The sequence below is a fragment of the Scomber scombrus genome, chromosome 17 (assembly GCF_963691925.1).
Source record: "Scomber scombrus chromosome 17, fScoSco1.1, whole genome shotgun sequence".
Taxonomy (NCBI): Eukaryota; Metazoa; Chordata; class Actinopteri; order Scombriformes; family Scombridae; genus Scomber; species Scomber scombrus.
The window spans coordinates 8998153-9017909 of record NC_084986.1 but is presented as its reverse complement, the minus strand read 5'-3'; the positions used below and the strand labels follow the sequence as shown (position 1 = coordinate 9017909).

Here is a 19757-nt window from a genome sequence, read left to right as displayed (position 1 = left end):
ACATCAAAAGAGATCCAAGCAACTACAGTATCTCTGCGTGCTTTAATTCCTCAATGTCAGTGAGAGAAACCTGGCTGAGAGAAACAGTCACGTTGCTGTTTGCAATTACATTTTTTGCCTCCATAGACAGAAATGTAGAGACTTCACATACTGCACTGTTGTGCAGACAGCTTGAGAGGAAACTCTGACGGGAAGAGAATTCTTTATATCGGAGCCCATTTCTGAAAAGTACAATTCCAGATTATAGTCATGTTTCACCTTTGTATATAATATTTATTGAAGCAAATGCATCACTGAGTTGTTATTCAAGACATTTTCCGTGAAAAACAACAAAATTGGAATGACTCACTCAAAGACAACAATGATTAATTTCTAATGGATGTACAGTTTTAAAAAAAGATCCTAAAAAGTTGTTATGGTGTGCAAAAACATCAACAAAATCATCTCTAAACCTGTGTTGAGTTTAATCACTTTGATGAACATTTTTAGGAATGGTCACATTGCCAGACAACAGCTAGCATTCTGACTGGCTGCATTGCTGCAGCCTCCAATTCACATCAATAAAGTGATAGAAGATAAAAACACACACAAACAGGATATTTAACGGCAACATATACAGTTTGCTATGTTTCAGGGTGATTTCACACAGAAAAGACAGACAAAAAAACAACAACAAAAAAAACGGTAAAACAAAACAAACATTTGACAAAATGAAAGCAAGTTGATTTGGAATGCCATCACAGATGATACAGTCACGGGACAGAAAACACTGACACTTGAAGCATACCCAAATACACACCTTGCAAGTTTCAGTTACTACGTCATCTGTGCATTTACAATGCCTGTCAGTAGTGCCGCACTGAAGTAAGACGCAAGTAGTCAATTAAAATGCACACCTTCCATCGGGACACATCTGGAGCTGCCTTTCAGATAACAGTTAGAATTCTCACAAAAGTAGATAGCTGAAAGTTGAGATACATTTTTAAATAAATAAAAGCTGTCTGTACATCAGATAAGCATGAAAGCAGCATCGTCATACATACAGATCTAATTTACAGTGTGTCACCGTGCTCAGAGATCGTGTCAACGCTGATGCACAAGAAAGCACTTGAGTGAGAATGAAAAAAAATAAAAAATGAAAAAAATCACACATGTAGCTCATTAGCTTATAGAAATGTTAAAGACATTGGGCTCAAGTTTTTGAGTGCAGGTGTAAACAGTAAATAAGGCTGAAAAATATTTATAGAAAATAAGTTGTAAAAAATATTCCTTAGTCTTGCTCCCTGGGATTCTTTCCCTGTTAAACGTTTTCTTTTGGAACATCTGCTTTGCATTTTAAGAGAAAGGTAGAAAATATATCTATACATATACAGTATATCCTTTGGTTAGGGAAAGAACCCAATATTCAATACGCTCTATTCAAGTAAAAGTGATTAGGAAAAAAGCCGTCAGATAAATACATATGGACAACACATGCTTATGTTACTCCTGTGAAATATTGTATCTTTTTTTGAGGTTTGGGATGCTACCCTAAGGCAGTATTACCGAGTTTGTGATAAATAATATTTACATATATAATTTTTTCCTCTTTTGTGTACATCGTAGCAACTGCTTTGATCAATTTTTTTTTAATAGTTTGCATCCCTCCCCACCTCAAGTGCACGAGTAATAACTCATGGAAAAAAAAAAATCAGTCCAATTTGCTCTAGGTTGTTTGAATTACAGAGAAACTCCATATTGTTGTTATTATTGCACAAATAAGATACACATTCAATGTGCACACAGGAATAAGACTTGACATTAGACCGATGCAGTCAAAATAAGTTAAGACCTGAAATTCTCTGAACACACTTTTGTAACAACGGACACAGCTGAGGGTGATTTTGGTCCTCCCCTGCTATGGGTGAATCCGCTGGAAAGATCTCAAAATGGGTCAGACCTCTTAAGACTTTGGTTCTGTTGAGTCCACTGGGGTTTGATATGAGTTGAGATATGGGGAGGTGGGGTGGAGGGTCTGGCTCAAAAAGTTAAAATGAGAGAAATGAGAGGACACCAGAAAGGGGGGGGGGGGGGGGGGGGGGGGGGGTGGATGGAACTGGGAGGAGGGACAGTGAGTTTGGGGAGAGGACTAGATATGACAGGAAGGGGATGATGTGGCTCAGTCCTGAAGCAGGCTCTCTTCGGACATCCACCCCAGCGAGGGAAGAGGCAGTTCACGTCTAGAGTACTTCAGCTGCAGCAGGTCGCCCACTTCACTGATAGCCGCCAATGCCTGGCAAAACAACAGGAAGAACACCATCAATCTGAGTCCAATAAGACATTATTCACGTCAAACTAAATTAAGATAGCCAGGTGATATTTAAAAAAAAACAACAAACCCTGCAGAATACTCAAGTGACGCACATTTAAGAGGATTGGGATTGTAGGTTATAAATGAAGTGATAGGCCTTAATCACACTTGGATTTTTTACGCACTGAACATGTCAGCGTGGTGAAGGAGAGCTGGCTGTAAAGCAAAAGGTGAACAGAAGGCTCACTGCATAAACCACAACTGAACAGAAACTCCTCCACTTCTTTCCACAGTAAACTGTATCAGCATTGCAACACTGCAGGGCACCTGGAAACAATTTACCTTCCTCCTGACCTTTTTTCTGATTCCATGCTTTGAGAAATAGCGAGGGCTGGGTTTTCCAAAGACGGAAAAAGCGGCTCCCCGAAGTGCTCTACAAAAAGCAGGCTGATGCCCTTTAAATGGACTATTACAAACGGTGTTGACGTGCTCCTCAGCAAGATGAATGAAGTGTCTTTGGAGAGACAGAGCCGCTCAAATAAAAGTCTCTGTCTGAGCCACACTGTAATACTTAGAGACAGCTTTGCCTTCCAAGTTCTTTTATAATAAAGGAAATATTGAGAGCCCTTATTATTCAACAGGCTTACACACACACAGATACATGAACAGACAAACACACACACACAAAAAAAAAAAAAATTCAGCCAGCAGTGAGGCAGGCAGATATGGTCGATCAGCTGCTGGGAAAAGCCTACTGAGAGCACGACTCCATGATCAAACATGGATCTAAGAAAAGTTGTATATCATGTTGAGTATAAAATTAGAGACTTCAACAATAACAGACTGTTCTGTAACAACATCCTCTTAAATTGGATCCAGTGGTGAAGAAGACATATTTTGAGCAGATTGTCTCTCTCTTTACATCTTGGATGATAAGTAGATTGGAAGTTCAATAAAAGCATCAAGCTCAGATATTGATATTTTTAAAGAATATTTTGTTCATCTCGCCGAAAACCGAAAGACGTTGTACGGCAAATATGTGAATATTTGCAACTGTGGTGCGAATGGCATTTTTATGATTGTCGCATGGATTTAAGTATTATTGATATAAAAACTCAATATTGATCAGACCTGACAGCGGTTTCGGCTTATTAGATGACTTACTGTGTCGAGCATCTCTCTGGTATGGGCGGCCGAAACGCAGAAACGCGCTCTTGACTCGATGATAGGTGTCGCCGGGAAGCCGACGACCACCGTGCCGATGTTTCTCTTCAACATTTCCCGACCAAACGCCCTGAAATGAAATGGTAAGATTACTCATGCTGCAACGCTTTGAAGATGGTGCCACCTCTCCACCATTACCACATCTTAGCCGGCGTTTAATGTGTGAAACTGAAATCATTCACACATTAAGTCCCATTCTATTTGGAGGAGACCACACAGTAAGAAAAATCCTTTAACCAGAGCGTGAGCCTTTGTCTTTCTGAAATCATTTGAGAGATTCTTCCAATTAGCTATCTTAATTATGATGTTAATGTTGCAATAAATGATATTTCAGCCTTACTTGATGTCAGCAAACAACTCTTTGCTATGTAAAGATATAATGAGGAGTAATGGCAACTGGAGCTGAGGATTAAGTCACACTCCCTGTGTGTGTGTGTGTGTGTGTGTGTGTGTGTGTGTGTGTGTGTGTGTGTGTGTTGTTATCCAAGCTTCTCTATTCTTTGTTTTTAGTAGCCGGTAAGGCTGTGTGTGCATGTGAGTCCCTCCGTGTCCTCTGCATCCATTTCCAAGATGGAGGCTGAATGACAAACTTTCTCAAATTACAGCTAAACAGTAGACTAAAATATGTTTCTGAAAACATTTGAGGGGAGAAAAATTTAGTAACACAATCTCTATTTGATCACCACCGCCTGGTTTGATCTGAGTTTGATCCTGTTCAGGGACTGCTTTCTTTTTTTCTCCGAACTTTATTGAGTAAGCACACATTTGTTTTGGTCTGAGATGCTGGTGCTCTAGTGTGACATCTAGTGGCTGATTGTAGTGTGTTGCAATTTTAACCGTGATGCTAAAAGCAATGGACTTTTACAACAAAAAAAAGAAACAATGTGAAATGGAAAAGAATCCCATACCCAATTTTGGCAGGCATGTAGAGCATCATGGGTACGACTGGCGAGTCATCGTTGCCGTAGATGATGAAGCCCATGTCCCGGAGTTTCCTGCGGAAGTAGGTGGTGTTCTCCGACAGCTGTTGGAGGCGATCCGCACCTGGAAATAGAAAAGAAACAGGGTTTTTCAGAAGGACAGCATAAGCTTGCTGGTTAACCCACTTCTGTTACTAAAAGCAAGCTTGGCTGGATTACCATTGGTGACTTGTAGACATACAGTATATATTAGAAATATATCAGACATTTTTCACAATTTTCTGACATTTTACAGACAAAACAATTCATCAGTTAATCAAGGAAATAATTGGCAGTTTAATTGAAAATAATTGTAGTGTGCAGCACTAAAAACACATCCATGGTGCACCCACACAGGTGTTTTCAATTACATTGCCTGATTAGACCACAGGATTGTGCATTTACATACTGTGCTTGACTGACATCTTCCTCGCTCTCCTGTTAGTTCATCATTCTTATTAGTGCATTAAGTTAAGTGACCTCATGAAAAACCGGCCTGTGCAGGGGTGTGATCAGTCAGAATAAAAAGGAGAAAAAAAAACTTTGAAGGGGGGTATGGAAGTCTGACACTATTTTTAGTGATTATTTATGCTTGCAAGCCTCATAAAACTGAAACATCAGCTCTTGACCAGAGTCCAAGTAAAAAAAACAGCATGTGCTCGTGCAGAGTTTTTCCTCTATTGATGACTTGTGTGTTTTTCTATTTAGCCTGCCTTTAAATTGCAGAACATGCACATCGTCTGACAGCTCAAGCCAAAGATAGTCGAGTCTAGTCTACAGCGCTTGCCTTGGAACACAAACAGGAGTCTTCAAGTTTGAGGTTGGGGTGGGGGGGAGACGACGACGACTAAACAGGCATCAATCATCACGTGTCAGTCTGATACACACTGTGGATTCACTTGCTGAAGCCTCAGGCCGAGCCTCCGGAGATAGCATCTTAACCACACAAATAACCATATGGTACGATGCACCGATAGCAACGCACATCTGCCTGTCTGTGCTGAAGAACAGCGCAGAATCACCAGAGCTTCAAAAGCACCCTGAGACACAACAAAACCTACATTATATTCATCCAGACTTTTTTTTCCAAAGCCAAAGAATCCAAAGTTATTCTTAGTACTGAGTGATGAACTGGGGAACAAAAAAAAACCCTGTAGCGTCAGATATTCAGACAGTTTGCTTTTCAAACGCTTTAGCATTCTTTTCAGAGTGAAGAAAAAGTCAATTTTGAAGCAGGCCTGTGCTGGGAACCATGAACAGCCATCCTTAGCAACTTGAGCGCAGCAACAGACTGTTAGCAGGCAGCTCAACTGTCACTTCAACTTCATGTCAGTGTCTGAATCTTCAAAGGCTTGGATTTCAAACAGTGACGGGACTGCAACCAATCAGACTGCCATTGTTACTCTTCTACAAAGAAAACTTGTCAGGCTAGGATATGCTGCAAGGTCAGCCAGTCTGAACCTCTCCTCTCACACAGATGATTTAGAGACAAGAGTTGATGACATTGTGGAAAGACCAAACTATAAAGGTTGCTCTGAACCACTAGAACCAGGTTCAGGTGTTTATTCCTATACTTAGTGTTTAAATGACTTGAGGAGAGGGGGGGGGTAAGGAAATCTGATCTATCAGCATTTTAAGGGAGACTGCATCAATCAAGCCCCGTAAAGAGTTGAAGAGACGCCGCCCTGCAAGAAAAACAAGCCTCAGTGACCTGTTTGTGTGTGTAGGAGATGAGTCCAGCAGAGTTTGATCTGCGCTGATCTCTGGCCCTCAGCACCACACTGCTTTGTACCCAGCGTGAAGGCAAAGAAGCACACACATTCAAGAAGAAACATACATCTGAAAGCCATAAAGGAGAGTGTAGTGGACTCAGCATACCGCCACTTCAAGACCATCCATCAGACTGGGCTGAATCTCAAGAGAGGCAGGGAACTCACCACCCATCAAGTTCTTAAAAATACACATATGGAAACATGAAGACTGAGAAGACTCATATACTCTGTTGGTGTAATCTTGTCAGATTCTGTACTGGTAATTAAAAAAAACACACCTGCAATCTTTACACAACTATTCAGGAAAAGAAATGCATAAAATGTAAGAGGCAATCTCAAAATATTAGGAAGTAAACAACATTTTCCCCAAATAATACAGGTAGGAGTAAGTGCACAGTCACTGAAGGCATTTGGATAAAAGAAAAGATAAAAACAAAAGAAACGTGATATTTCTTAAATGTGAATGGAGATGAACGAAGGGCATGGGTCAATGTTGAATTTACATCATATCTACAATATGTTTCCACATGTCAGATAGTCCAACACACCTTTATTTACAAGTAAATAATTGCCAGTTGGCTATGATATCAGCACTTGGCCGGGAAGGAAACATTTACAAGGTAAACAGGAATGCTCAGTTTGAAAGAGTCAAAGTACAAAAGGTGGCAGAACGGACGTGAGTTGAACTTAAAATAAGAGTGCAATAGAAAGTGCTCGGGTCTTTGGCTGCAGATATCAGGTTTGCAGGAATTAATCGAATCTCAGCCGTGGTTTCATACTGCCATCTTGTGGTCATTGATGGAAGGTAAAGTCAAACGCCGAGGCACAATAAATCTCTCAAGTCAGACTCACAAAATATGGGTAAGAAACATCAAGTACTGGCTTTGATTTGGCATGATGTGCTACTTCCACTTGCTCTTGCCCACCCAAAAGGTCTTAACCCAAAGATAATCTCCAACAACCACTTATCATGGAGAGCCAAAACAAAATTTAATGAAAGCTGCTTTTACACAACCCCCCTGCCAATGCAAAGGTGCACTTTAACTGATTGGTGTCATTTTCTGGCACCTACCCAGTGTGGTCCCATCCTCTCCCATGATAATCTTCATAGAGGTGATTGTTTGCTGGACCACAGGTGAAGACATGGAGGTGGCGTACAGGGCGCTGTGAGAGTGGCGCCGCAGGTAGTCGATCAGCTCCTGAGAGAGAAATAACATTAAAATTAATTTTTATTTGCCAAACACGATGAAAAACTATTCCTTGTTTATACTTCTGAAGACTGTTGTGCTGTTATATTGTGTCCTTGTATGCCTAAACATACTTAATAAAAGATTATTCTGAATATTACACATATCTTAAAATGATGAACAAAAGCACATTTTTGCCTCTTTTTTGTTTCTGTAATGGATGAATAACTGTATCCAAAGTGTAGAAGTGAGTTAGTATGGTTACGGGTTGCTGATGTTGCAGCATTTAAAAAATACTATTTGTAATGATTTGACTTTGACTAAACAAAAAAACGTAAAAGCCATTAAGGGCCGTTTTACCGGTTAATTGCCTAATTGACATGTATCATGTGTGCAGCATGAATGATTCAGTCCCAACATCCGTAGCCATGTTTCAATGTGGTGTTTTATTACACCATCATGTCCATCAGCATTTTGAATTGCTGTCTACATGCACTTACGTACATTTAACTAAAATCCACAACGTTACGGTAAAAAAACTGCATGCTTCACACTGGTAACACACACCTGGCTGTGATTACTGCATTACCTATTTAAACCTTCCCCCATACTCCACACACCACTTACTGTGCAAACTGGGAACTAAACTAGAGAACATATTCATACACACATAATATAAATCCAATCTCCATTGTTCTTTACACAGGAGGAAATGTAACAAGATAAACAGGTGATATTTAAAATATTGAACAGAAATGTGAAGGTGTTACTTCCTTGCAAAACTAGTACTCCAGGATTTCACATTATGGCTTCTTAGTATTGAGCAATAGTTTTTGCATGGACTGACATGTCTGGAACTTACCTGGCTTGTTCAGAGATTAGCAGATATTCACGTGAACATTTAACTGTAACTGTGAGCAACTGTTTCTTCCTTTCAGGGTAAACAGAAAGTTAAAATTCCTATTACAAATAAATGGTGTTGACCCATATCATAATAGAATGACACACATGTGCCGGGTCATAGCAATAAGGAATTAGCTAAGGGCAGTTAAGAGGATGACTAAGTGTTCCAGTTACTGTTAACAGTAGGCGTCATTACTTCCCCTCCACGGAGGAATGTTTTATTTTCTCTTTCTCCGTTCACAGCTTTATTTTTTACCTTTGTGTGTTCACTAACCTTTTTGCCTCCAATGTATCCCCCGGCTGCACCAAAGCTCTTGGTGAACGTTCCCATCATGATGTCTATATCTTTTGGATCCAGGCCAAAGTAATCGACCACGCCTTTGCCGTTAGGCCCTAAGGCCCCGATACTGTGAGCTTCATCCAAGTACAGGTAGGCCTTATAGCGCTTCTTCAGAGCAATAACCTCTGGCAGACGCACAATGGAGCCCTCCATACTGCCGGATAAGAAAATGACATAAAGATCAGCAAATTCAGGTAGATCCAACAACTCAATCGTCTCACAGACATCATAGACATAAATAAGGAGTTTTTCTCTTCTGTGAAATTAGCTAACATCAGTAAACTATTGTAATCTAAGGGAGCGTGTAAACAATTGACCCTTCAGACAACTGCCTAATCTTTGCTTAGGTTTGCATGAGTGTGCTGTCTATTTCAGCAGCTGAAGCGTTTGCTTTGGAAGTCCAGGTGGAAATGAGACTCCATTAACATTGCATTAGTAAAGGACATTGATTAAGTCGGGCAGCTTCTCTGAGAACTATATTGATCAAAAGGATTGATTGCCTATACACTAAGTACACTCCAAAGAACAAGGAATACATTATGCTTAAGGGAGAGCAGCCACACTTCTGAACAGCCATTATTTTCTATTTTTAGACACCGTAAAATCAGGAAGTGTGGCCATCAGAGAAGGATTGTGGGTGTGAAACTGAACTGGGAATTGTGAAATTGGTTTTCATATTTTGTCCCATGAGGAAATTCCTTTGAAGAGTTTTTTTTTTAATACAAACTCAGCAGGTGACTGTAGCATTGAGTCAAATTGATGAAGAGAAATGTTCTTACATGGTGCTCGAAATCTGCTGAAATATGGTTTAAGTTATCTTGTCAAAGCGCTTCATTGTTTTAATGCAAATGGGATTGCTGCTACAGTAAAGATGGGACCATGCTCACATCATAAAAACAGACTTTAAGACCTACGGCAGCTTTAGTAAATCAATACTTTTGCATTGAGGCACCTTAATGTCTTAAACCAGTAACAGTTTTACTGGTATGCAAGACAAGGGAGAAATCAGAAAAATCTGTTTGAAAAGTGTTATCTTACCTTTTTGCAAATGTACAAATAAAATGATTGCCAGTCAAGCTAAATTAAGATGAACGCAGAATATTGTAGGTCAAGTAATTGGCAGTAAACAGCATAATGTGATAGAGAAGTGGTGTGAAAATACTCACAGTGAAATAACAGCATAACAAATAAAACCCATTTAGCCTCATTTTTCACAGAGTGGATTGTCTAGCTCAGGCAAATTTTCAAGCCTGTATGTTTTGTGTGAGTGTGCCGGACATGTGTGAAAGAATGATTATGATGTATACCTGTAAATGCCCTCCACCACAATGAGGATTTTCTTCCAGGGTCGATGGGTTCTCGGCTGCCCGTGTACAATAGCGTCTCTCAGCAGCTTCTCCAGGCTTTGCATGTCTACAAAAAAAAAAAAAAAAAGGGTAGTAAGTAAAACAAGCTGAAGCTTTACGTTTTTATTAAACAAATGGTACAATCTAATACTTTATTCAACTTAAGCAATATGTGAGCATCCTTTAATTATTTGATCTTTGTCAATAGTTTATGATCTTTTCCTTATCAATCAACCTGCCTGACTCCTGCTTGTTTACTGTGAGCTTGGATTATTATGATCATTTTTTGTGATTAGGTGTGTCTGCCCTTATTACGTTCTTGCATGACTCAATATCGTAAACACAAAAAGTAGTAGTAGTGAAGTAAACTGTAAGAGTAAACAAATATCAGACAATAAGCATTAAGTGAATGTGGGCGCAACACGTGTACAGCACACACCCATTAAATGTATTTACTTTCATGTTGGGTTAAGCAGTTTAAAGCTCTCCCATGTCTGACAATGTTGAAAGATCCAATTTAGACACTCTAATCCTCCATGTTCTCCGTCACTGCATGTTTTGGGTGGTGGACCTTCAGTCACATTTCTCTCTCTGACTGTTCTTAAATTAAGTGGTAGTTATTAGAGGTCACCCACTGTTGTGTTTGAAGACCCGAATCGTCGAGCCGGACAGGCGGGCACCCAGCACGAGCGATGCGTGATTCAGCTCGTCACTCAGGATAAGACAACCCTAAAAAAAAAACAAGAAACAAATAAAAACAGATGTTCTTTTGAAGCTAACGTGACAGAGTTTATTTCTTATTCTTTTACATCAGGAGAAAAGTATTCCCTAATGAGACAAACACTACTGCGTGAAGAATATTCAAGTAAACAACCCTCTTTTGGAGCTGTGCTTGCAAAACTATAACACACAAGGATTTCACATGCTGGCTTTTTTTTTTGTTGAGCAATGACTTTGTAAGACGTCTTCGAGAGATAACAATTAGAAAGACTGGAGTGTCTGAAAATTACCTGGCTTGTTCAGGATTAAGACACTGTGACTAAGTATGAACAAATTAGGTCATACAGTAACCATGACAATATATAGTATTTTGTTTTCTGTCAACCCGTAATCTTGTGTGACATTTCTACAAGCTGTGAGAACAAAAATTAAGATTATTTAAAGCCATAAAACATATTAATAACAAATAACGCAAATTCTTAGCCAAGATTCTCTCAATCCAAGTATAATCTTGCCTGTGTTAACAATAGTTTTATATCCATGTACACTGATTATATCCAGGCAACTTTAGTAAGAAGTGCATGTGAACCACTGACAAATCACAGAAGTCATACAACTACTGTTATTATATTATTATCTGGTAATCACACCTCTTTTGGCTCTGGTCGATGAAACGATCTGAGATAAAGTTTGGTTTTATAAGATCATAAATACTGCTGACATGTGATCTTTCTTACAAAAGTCAGCACACCCAAACACTGTCACAGATCACACCATATCCTCTGGTCAATGAATAAATGAGTTTATTACACAACACACAGTTATGCCGTCACATAAGGATGGGAGCTACAGGAAAAGTTTCAGATTTAGTTGAGAAATGATGAGCCCTTGTGACTCAAATCTTTGTATTTCTCTCAGTAAGTTTCACTCTCTCTTTCTGTCCATCTGCTTTTTTGTTTTTTTACACATGTGGTTTTCGGTAAACGTGTTTCTAAACTCAAAAAAGGGCACGCCTCCGTCAACTCCGGTTTCTAGTTCCTGTTCAAACACTACTGTAGAGACCGTGGCTATAGAAGAAAAGAGCAAGTAAGGACACAAGTAAAGACCGGCATGAGTGACTTGGGGTTAGAACAACAGTGGCAGGGATTTTTTTATCAAATATCAAGCACCAACCGCTGTATTGAAAGCTTCAGCCGGAAAGTAGTGTTATGTGGAACAGTCTGAACTCTTCAAGCCTTGGCTGTAAATCTGAACATGTGGCTTGTTTTTACTCTACACAGGAAACCTTTTTTCCCCCTTTTACAGTTCAATTGTTAAGGGCACTTAACAGTACAGTATGAGTAATGTAGTTACATAAACATTGCATTTTTTTTACGTCATCAAATCAAGAGGAATATAATGTTCACACGAGAACAAAAAAACCAAACAAACAAAGGAAGTGAATGAAATTCCATACCTTCCCGGTGAGAGCAGGAATGTTCATGGAATTTGTTGCAAAGCCCATGCCGAAAGCCATCGATGACTCAACACCGAGGAACCTGGCAACCAACTGCTCCAGCTCCTCGTGGATGTCCAGGTTGCCTGGAAATGACAACAATATACGACTTTCCATCAGTGTGCCGTACACATGTGCAGACTGCTTCAGTCAACAACTGACCATAAATCAACTGACAGTAATACGTAGAAACCTATTGATAATGGTTGATTGACTGATAACATTCAAATTATTTTCTTGTCCCAGCTTCAAAATACGAAGGTTTTCTGTTTTTATCATGTATGATAGTAAATTAAATATATATCTTTTTGGTTTTGTATTGTTGAACAGAAAAAACAACAACTAATTAATCACTTTAGGCTTTGTGAAGTTGTGATGGGATTTTTTTCATTTCTTTTTTAACTTTCTTTGACAACATGCACAATTAAATCTAGAAAATAATAGTCAGATTAAATCAATAATGAAAATAACTGTTAGCTGCCACCCTATTTCAGTCCAACGCTTGTTTTGCTATAGCTGCTATATAATAAGTGATAACAGTGAGGTCAATCCACTATCAAAGAGCTAATCATACAAACCTCAGCTATGAGGTTATTTCAGGTTTGTTTTCCTCTCAAAAAAGATAAAAAGAGTAAATGTGACACACTAAACAGTAGCTGCCCAGGCCCAAAGAAGAATGCATCAAACTAGTTGCTGAACTGAAAAGGAGTTGAACTTCAAAGCTTTCACAATACGTCACTATATTTCATACTCTTTCAGTACTTCAAATCCACTTAAGCCCGTGGCTTCTGTTGTATCCTGAAAGAGCACCAAACAAAAGAGGGAGCAGCTGTTAAAGTGCCCTCTGAGGTTTTCAGGAAGTCTATTTGATTCATGGATCGAGAGCTCATTTTTTTTCTAACGAGCACTCTCTCAGGAGATGAATCATACTCATCAGCTCCTCAAAAATCTTTTTCTTCTTTTTACACCTTACCCATCTCACAGCGAGTGCTGGCCACTCCAACTCCATACTTTTGTGTGGCTTCAAGAGCAGCATCAGCACAGGCTCCTGTGTTCTCCGCAAAGCCGAGGTAGTTGTATGAGCCCATATTGATGACGTCCCGCACAACTTTGCCTGTGTGCCTGACAGAGAAAGAGAGAGAGAGAGAGAGAGAGAGAGAGAGAGAGAGAGAGAGAGAGAGAGAGAGAGAGAGAGAGAGAGAGAAAATAATGAGAGTCAGAGACATAGAATTGATACCCTTGCTCTAGGTAAATAGAAATAATTGCCGTCCTGGTTACTTGGCAACCATTTCCTGCTCAATGTTGTCCATCAACTGCTGCAGTTATCAGGAAACGTGATAATATGCAGCAGTTTATTGTCCAAAGGGAATTCAGCAGGTAAATGTCAGAGTATAAAATAAATAAAGTGCATATTACACAAATCAACTAGATACATATGTAAACATGACACAATCTTCACTGTTATCGGTGCAGTTTGTCGGCAGACATCAGTGCTCTCCCTGTGTGTGTTTTTGTTTCCCAACTACTGACAAAAGCTTATGTGTGTGTATATTACTTTATGTTTGGGCTTTGAAACATTACAAAACTCGAGCGGTTCTGGTGGATCGGTCAGTTACCTTTGGACAAAAATAAAAAATATGAGACAATAAATTATATGTCACTTATTTCAATTTAGCTCTGTGTGAATCGTATTAATGCTAGATTACATTTATACACCTGTCATTTATAGAGGACTGCTCTTTTGTTTTTTTCAATACGTTGCTTGAGTGATGCTGTTCAGTGCCATGTGACAGATAATAGTGCTATCAACATAACCACCTCAATCATGTATTAGTAACTCTCCCTATCACAAATACAAGGTCAATGACTGTCAGTGCAAATCAATGAACTTCCTATTGAACTAAGGATCAAAGGCACAGAAACACACACGTCTGAGGGACCAACAGTATTCACTGACAACATCTCGGTTCTAATTTAACCCGGACAACAACCACAAGGCAGCGACTTACTCGAAGGTCCAGTTGTAGTCGTGGGAAACTCTCTCCACCAGGTCCATCTTGGCACCGGGGACGCTGCAGATGGGCCGGTTCCAGTTGTCTCGGATCCTCATGTACAAGTTTCTGGTGTAAAAGTTCTCGAAGTCCTGATAAAGGGGGACGAAATCCTGCAGAGGAAAAAAACCCCCAGAGATGATAGTTTATTTTTATTTGTTTTGCTAGTGAGGTCATGTTAAGGTGTTGCATAGGCATAAAACACTGATCATTAGAAACACCAGATACCAGAATAGCTGTAAAACTGTCTTTTACATAGAGTATGTACCAACTCCCCCAACTCCCAATCGAGTAACAGCTAGTGTGGTAGGAGTGAAATTGGATCACAGTTCTGTTCGAGGATCAGATACCCCAAATTAAAGTAAAACCCCATCTTGCAAAAAGGTAAATTGACTTTGGTGATGGCTTCGCTGTCAGTGTGCTATTCACCAGCTTTTAAAACACCAGCTTTACCTTCTGCTCCTCCCTCTCCCGGGCCACGTTGCACTTCTCGATGTTCCATTGGCGAAGGAAGTCCCGCAGGTAGCCGAAGATGGTGAGAATGCCGTAGCCCATGTAGGTGAGCACGGCCACCATGAGAGGCGTCTCCTCGAACGACTCCACGTAGGGCTTCTTGTACAGGCTGGCGTTGTGTGGGACATTTCGCCTCTGCAGGACAAATAAAGAAGAAGAAGAAAAAAGGTGTTTGAATTAAAAATCTCTTTAAAATTAACAGGCAAGGTTCATCCGATATTTCAATATCATGCCGTTATCGTGGCATAAAGACAGAGACTGCACTGCATTTTAAAAGCCTTCATCAAGTATAACCAAAGACCAAGTTTTACAAGAATGGCTAAGCCCAAAGGCACATATTTATGTTAAAAATAAAAAGCCATTCCTAGAGCGGAGCATTTCTCCTCTAAAAACTAAAGTTAATGGTTATCTATGCTTTAGGTCTGTTTACTCATTAAATCTGCCACCCCAGGAGGCCCAATAAACTGCAACAGAAAGCAGACCAGACCAATCCAGTATATGCTGGGCACACACACACACACACACACACACACACACACACACACACACACACACACACACACACACACACACACACACACACACACACACACACACACACACACACACACACACACACACACACACACACACACACACACACACACACACACACACACACACACACACACTAGACGACAGCTGGGCTGATTTGTTAAACTTGTTTTATTTGGAAAGAGAGTGAGTTAGAAGCCTAATAAAGGCTACAATAAGCACATTTATTTGTAGGACACACCGATGCCTGAGCCTCTACGGACCAGTGAGCAGTAAAATGACCTTCATCACTGAGTTTTATGAGGAGCGATATTGATTTAGGATTATGGGACCATATAAATGCGGTCACACACTGGAGGAGCTCCACAAAACTGTATGCACGCCAAGGTCTCTTTAAGTGTTAAGGTAATAATTTATAGGCAATCAAAGACAACAACAACAAAAAATACTAGCATCATTTTTTAACAGGGCTGCAGACTGGCTGTCTGCACAACCAACACTAAACAAATGAGGGTGGTCACTCATTACAAGCTCTAACCCGCAGCTTAGCAACCATACCCCATGTGACCGGTCATGCTTCTCCAAGAAATACCTCTGAGTCAAGGAACTGGAGAGTACTGCAGTGTGTGTGTGTGTGTGTGAAGGACCAGTCAAACAGGTCCTTCCCCTCTAAAAAAGACCCATGAAAATGCATTCAAAGCCCAGCAAGCAGCCCACACCTTACCAAACTGAGGCCTTAACTATTACGCAGCACACAAAAAACACATTCACATCCAACCGCCACTCAAAGGAGAGACTTTTGCATACTGATGTCAACCGCAGCAGCTAAATCCAGTTTGGCTGACGTCACATTTGTTTAATTTTTATACCTGGAGTCAAACACGAACTGAAAAAAGGGAGGCCTGTGCCAGCATCTGAATAGCACATTTGGAGAAAATCTGCACTTTCGCACCCTTACTCGGACGCTGAACAAACAATGATCATGTAACAATGTATAACCAACAAGAAAAGCTTGCACATGGTGTATATTTTCTCTTTTTAGGCCTAAAAAGAGGGAAAACAGAGTAACTTCTCTCCCTGCTCATTGCCAATTCCATGCACAGCTCATCTTTACTGAGCCATTATTGACACTATGATCCCACCTGAAGGCTGTTATTGAGATCATTTACTCCCGCCTGCTCAGGAAAATCCTGCTTCTAACCATTTTTACTATATCCTCCATATAAGAGATTATGGCTAGTTCGATAAAGTGAGGTCAATTGTTCATAACCAGGGGACCTGACCTAGGGAGGAAATGTATTACTGGTCTGTGACTGAGACTGAAACTCACTGTAAAATGGTTTAAATACTGTTCTTGTCCTGCAGGGAGATACAGTTCACAGAGTTCGTCCACTCTCTGATTTCTCCTGGATACAGAGGCCCATGTGGATCAAACTCAAGATATGTTTAAGTTGTCTTATCAAGAAAAAGCAAAGTTGACAGATGTGATGCCACTTGCTCAATTCAAAATGCCAGTTTTAGATAATTACTAACCTTTATGTATTAATAAATACATTCTTCCAAGTATATTAACAGTAGTGAAGTTAATCTGCCTCCATTCGAGCAATACAACAATCATCCATGGTAAGAATGTTTAATTCAATGAGTGCTCTGAATGCTTAATTTTAGTATTAAGGAAATTCACTGCTACAACACAGAATCAGTATACTATTATCAAGTATTGATATAATCTGCAGCTCCCCCTTTTCATCTGGCAGGATGAAGAAATTATATGCATAAGGATCTAATTGGTATGACAGCTATGACATCTGGACTTAATTGTGTAAAACCGCTATATGTCGAAATCAGCAGTGCTGTCATAAGTCTGGAATTTAACGTTCTCAACTTGAAAAGCCAAAGCGATTCTTTTTAAGTGTTTACAATACAGTGCATGACTTTAAGATTGTCCTGTTTGATTCTGTGTGAGCCCAAACAACAAAAACAAAAACAAAAACAATAGCATGAAAGTCCACCTCCTCAGCTACACACAAAAACACAGACAAACTCTCTCTGTGTTTTCTGTTCTTTTCACTCCACCCTAGGAGGGACCACACCCTTCACAGCCTGGAGACATTCCTCTCCCGCTTTCAGTGTCATGTGGAACCAGGCCCGCTCTTCCTTTCCTTTTCTCTCCTCTCCACTCCCAGGAGACAGACTGGCAGTTTCACTGGTAAATAACACAGCAGGGTACTGGTCTTTTTCAGACCAGAGTTAGTGTAAACAGAGACCGGTCTACCTACAACACAGACACACACACACACACACACACACACACACACACACACACACACACACACACACACACACACACACACTGTCTCTCTCACACACACAGGAGCATAGAGACAACAGGGTGTAAGGTTACAAAAAAAAACCCAACCCACCACTACAATCCTCCCTGATCAGGTGGCAAGCATCACTATACAAGAAGTTTGCAGTGCAGCTTTCATTCAGCAAACTCCTAATAAAGAGGCTTATATTGCCTCTTAAATAACAGATTAAATAATGAATGATAGTAGAGTACATTTTAAAAAACAAAATGAGAGGGGAAACTAAGCTATAACAGCTAACAAGTAGCTATAGATATGATATGCGGCATTAGGACAAAACATAGGCTGCTATAATTAAGCTACATAAGTCAAACTAAAGACATTAACGCTACACAGTTTACTAGAGAGTACGTGATGCTGCCGTCATGTCACACTTTGGTAAATAAAACTAATTCAGAGCAGAAACAACTAGCCATTCGTGGCCTCAATATGAGCAGATAACGAGCACTAAGCAGCATAAAAAATGGTTCAAATTCAAATGATCTCAGCTGTACTTCACACGGGACACAGCGCTCCCGTGTCGAGCAGTAGACGGGTGGGCCTTTACCTTCTCCCGGGGGCGTCGGTACTTGTGTGGCTGTTGAAACAGGCAGTGGTTCTTCACGATGCCATTTTTGGTCGATTTTTTAGCACCAGAGGAGCGGTGACAGGCGTCTCCGTTTAGCAGCTTGTTCGCTGAGCTTTCCGTCATCTCTGCTGGCCGTGTGTGAGTGGAAATTACACGATAACAAGCGGCCCCAACTTGTGTAACGTTAGTCGTGAAGTCATGTATGAGCTCAAGAAGAAGACGGCTAAGCCCCGCCCCCCGCTAGTCATTGGCCAATGGTGTTACAGCTCCGCTACAAAGATCGTCTATATAGTACAGAAGCCCATTTCCGCCAATGTGGTGCAAAAAATATTTAAGTCATTATATTGAGAAACTTTCTCAAAATAATGACTTAGAAACTCAAAATAATGACTTGGTAACTAAAAACATTGACTAGTAACTCAAAATATTGATTAGGAACTCAACATATTGACTTAGAAATTCAAAATATTGACTTAGTAACTCAAAATATTGACTCAGTATCTCAAAATAATGAGAAACGTTCTCAAAATAATGACTTAGAAACTCAAAATTTTGACTTAGTAACTCAAAATATTGACTTAATATGTAAAAATATTGACTTAGTTACTCAAAATATGTACTTAGTATCTCAAAATAATGACTTAGAAAACTCAAAACAATGAATTAGTATCTCAAAATTATGACTTAGTAACTAAAAATATTGACTTAATATGTCGAAATATTGACTTAGTAACTCAAAATATTGACTAAGTATCTCAAAATAATGAGGAACTTTCTCAAAATGATGACTTAGAAACTCAAAACAATGAGAAACTATCTCAAAGTATTGACTTATCTTATGACTTATTAGTATCTCATTATTTTGAGATACTAAGTCATTATTTTGAGATACTAAGTCAGAGAAAGTTTCTCATTATATTGACCTACAGGATCGTTTTTTGTTTTTTTTTGGCGGAAATGGGCTTTTATCTTGATATTGATAATTATGGTAACTGACAGAAAGATTATTACTTCCAAAACAAAATATGTGAGTTAAAATAAAATATAGGTTACAAGGTTTCCACCCGAAAGCAGTGTTATCCAATCAGATTAAAATAGCATTTCTTTGGGGGACATCAGCTTCAGTGCCCAGGGGCTCCTGGGGGTACTAATGCAGCCTTGCTACCTGATATTAGGTGAGGTGAAATTTTGTAAGTTACTTTTTACAGTACATTCTTAATGGACAGTAAGTTTATTTAATCACTGTTACTGAAATGAACACTGATCAATAAGGATCTAATTCAAAGTCCCCCTCCACTCAAAAAAAAGCACTTTTCTTCTTGCTTCTTCAGTTGGACATTTGACTGTTATTGTGCAGAGTTTGACAGTAGATGGCTGTTTTCACATTTATCTGCTGAAGGAGGAAAAAGTATGTCTGTGTTGACCTTTATCTGAGTTCGAGGTGTGTACCTGTACAATCATGATTTATGACATCATCACAAGTAGT

At 39.7% G+C, this 19757-nt stretch overlaps 1 protein-coding gene across 1 annotated transcript; it reads right to left on the bottom strand.

Moving 5' to 3' along the window:
* Positions 1–252: 252 nt before the first annotated feature.
* sptlc2b (serine palmitoyltransferase, long chain base subunit 2b) lies at positions 253–18453 on the bottom strand. The gene is made up of 12 exons (XM_062436877.1): positions 18251–18453; positions 14741–14935; positions 14246–14400; positions 13210–13358; positions 12198–12322; positions 10657–10750; positions 9983–10088; positions 8610–8829; positions 7318–7444; positions 4423–4558; positions 3455–3584; positions 253–2272 (listed from the first exon to the last, which is right to left on the bottom strand). Exons 1-12 carry the CDS (start codon positions 18392–18394, stop codon positions 2159–2161), a joined length of 1695 nt encoding a protein of 564 aa, XP_062292861.1. The 5' UTR covers positions 18395–18453; the 3' UTR covers positions 253–2158.
* Between the last annotated feature and the right edge of the window lie 1304 nt (positions 18454–19757).

Coding starts and splice junctions, on each gene's coding strand:
- sptlc2b (XM_062436877.1), bottom strand. CDS start 18,394: ATGACGGAAAGCTCAGCGAACAAGCTGCTAAACGGAGACGCCTGTCAC. Junction 4,559..7,317: donor AGAGGATGGGACCACACTGG/GTAGGTGCCAGA, acceptor TTCTATTTCCAG/GTGCGGATCGCCTCCAACAG. Junction 2,273..3,454: donor CCAGAGAGATGCTCGACACA/GTAAGTCATCTA, acceptor TTGTTTTGCCAG/GCATTGGCGGCTATCAGTGA.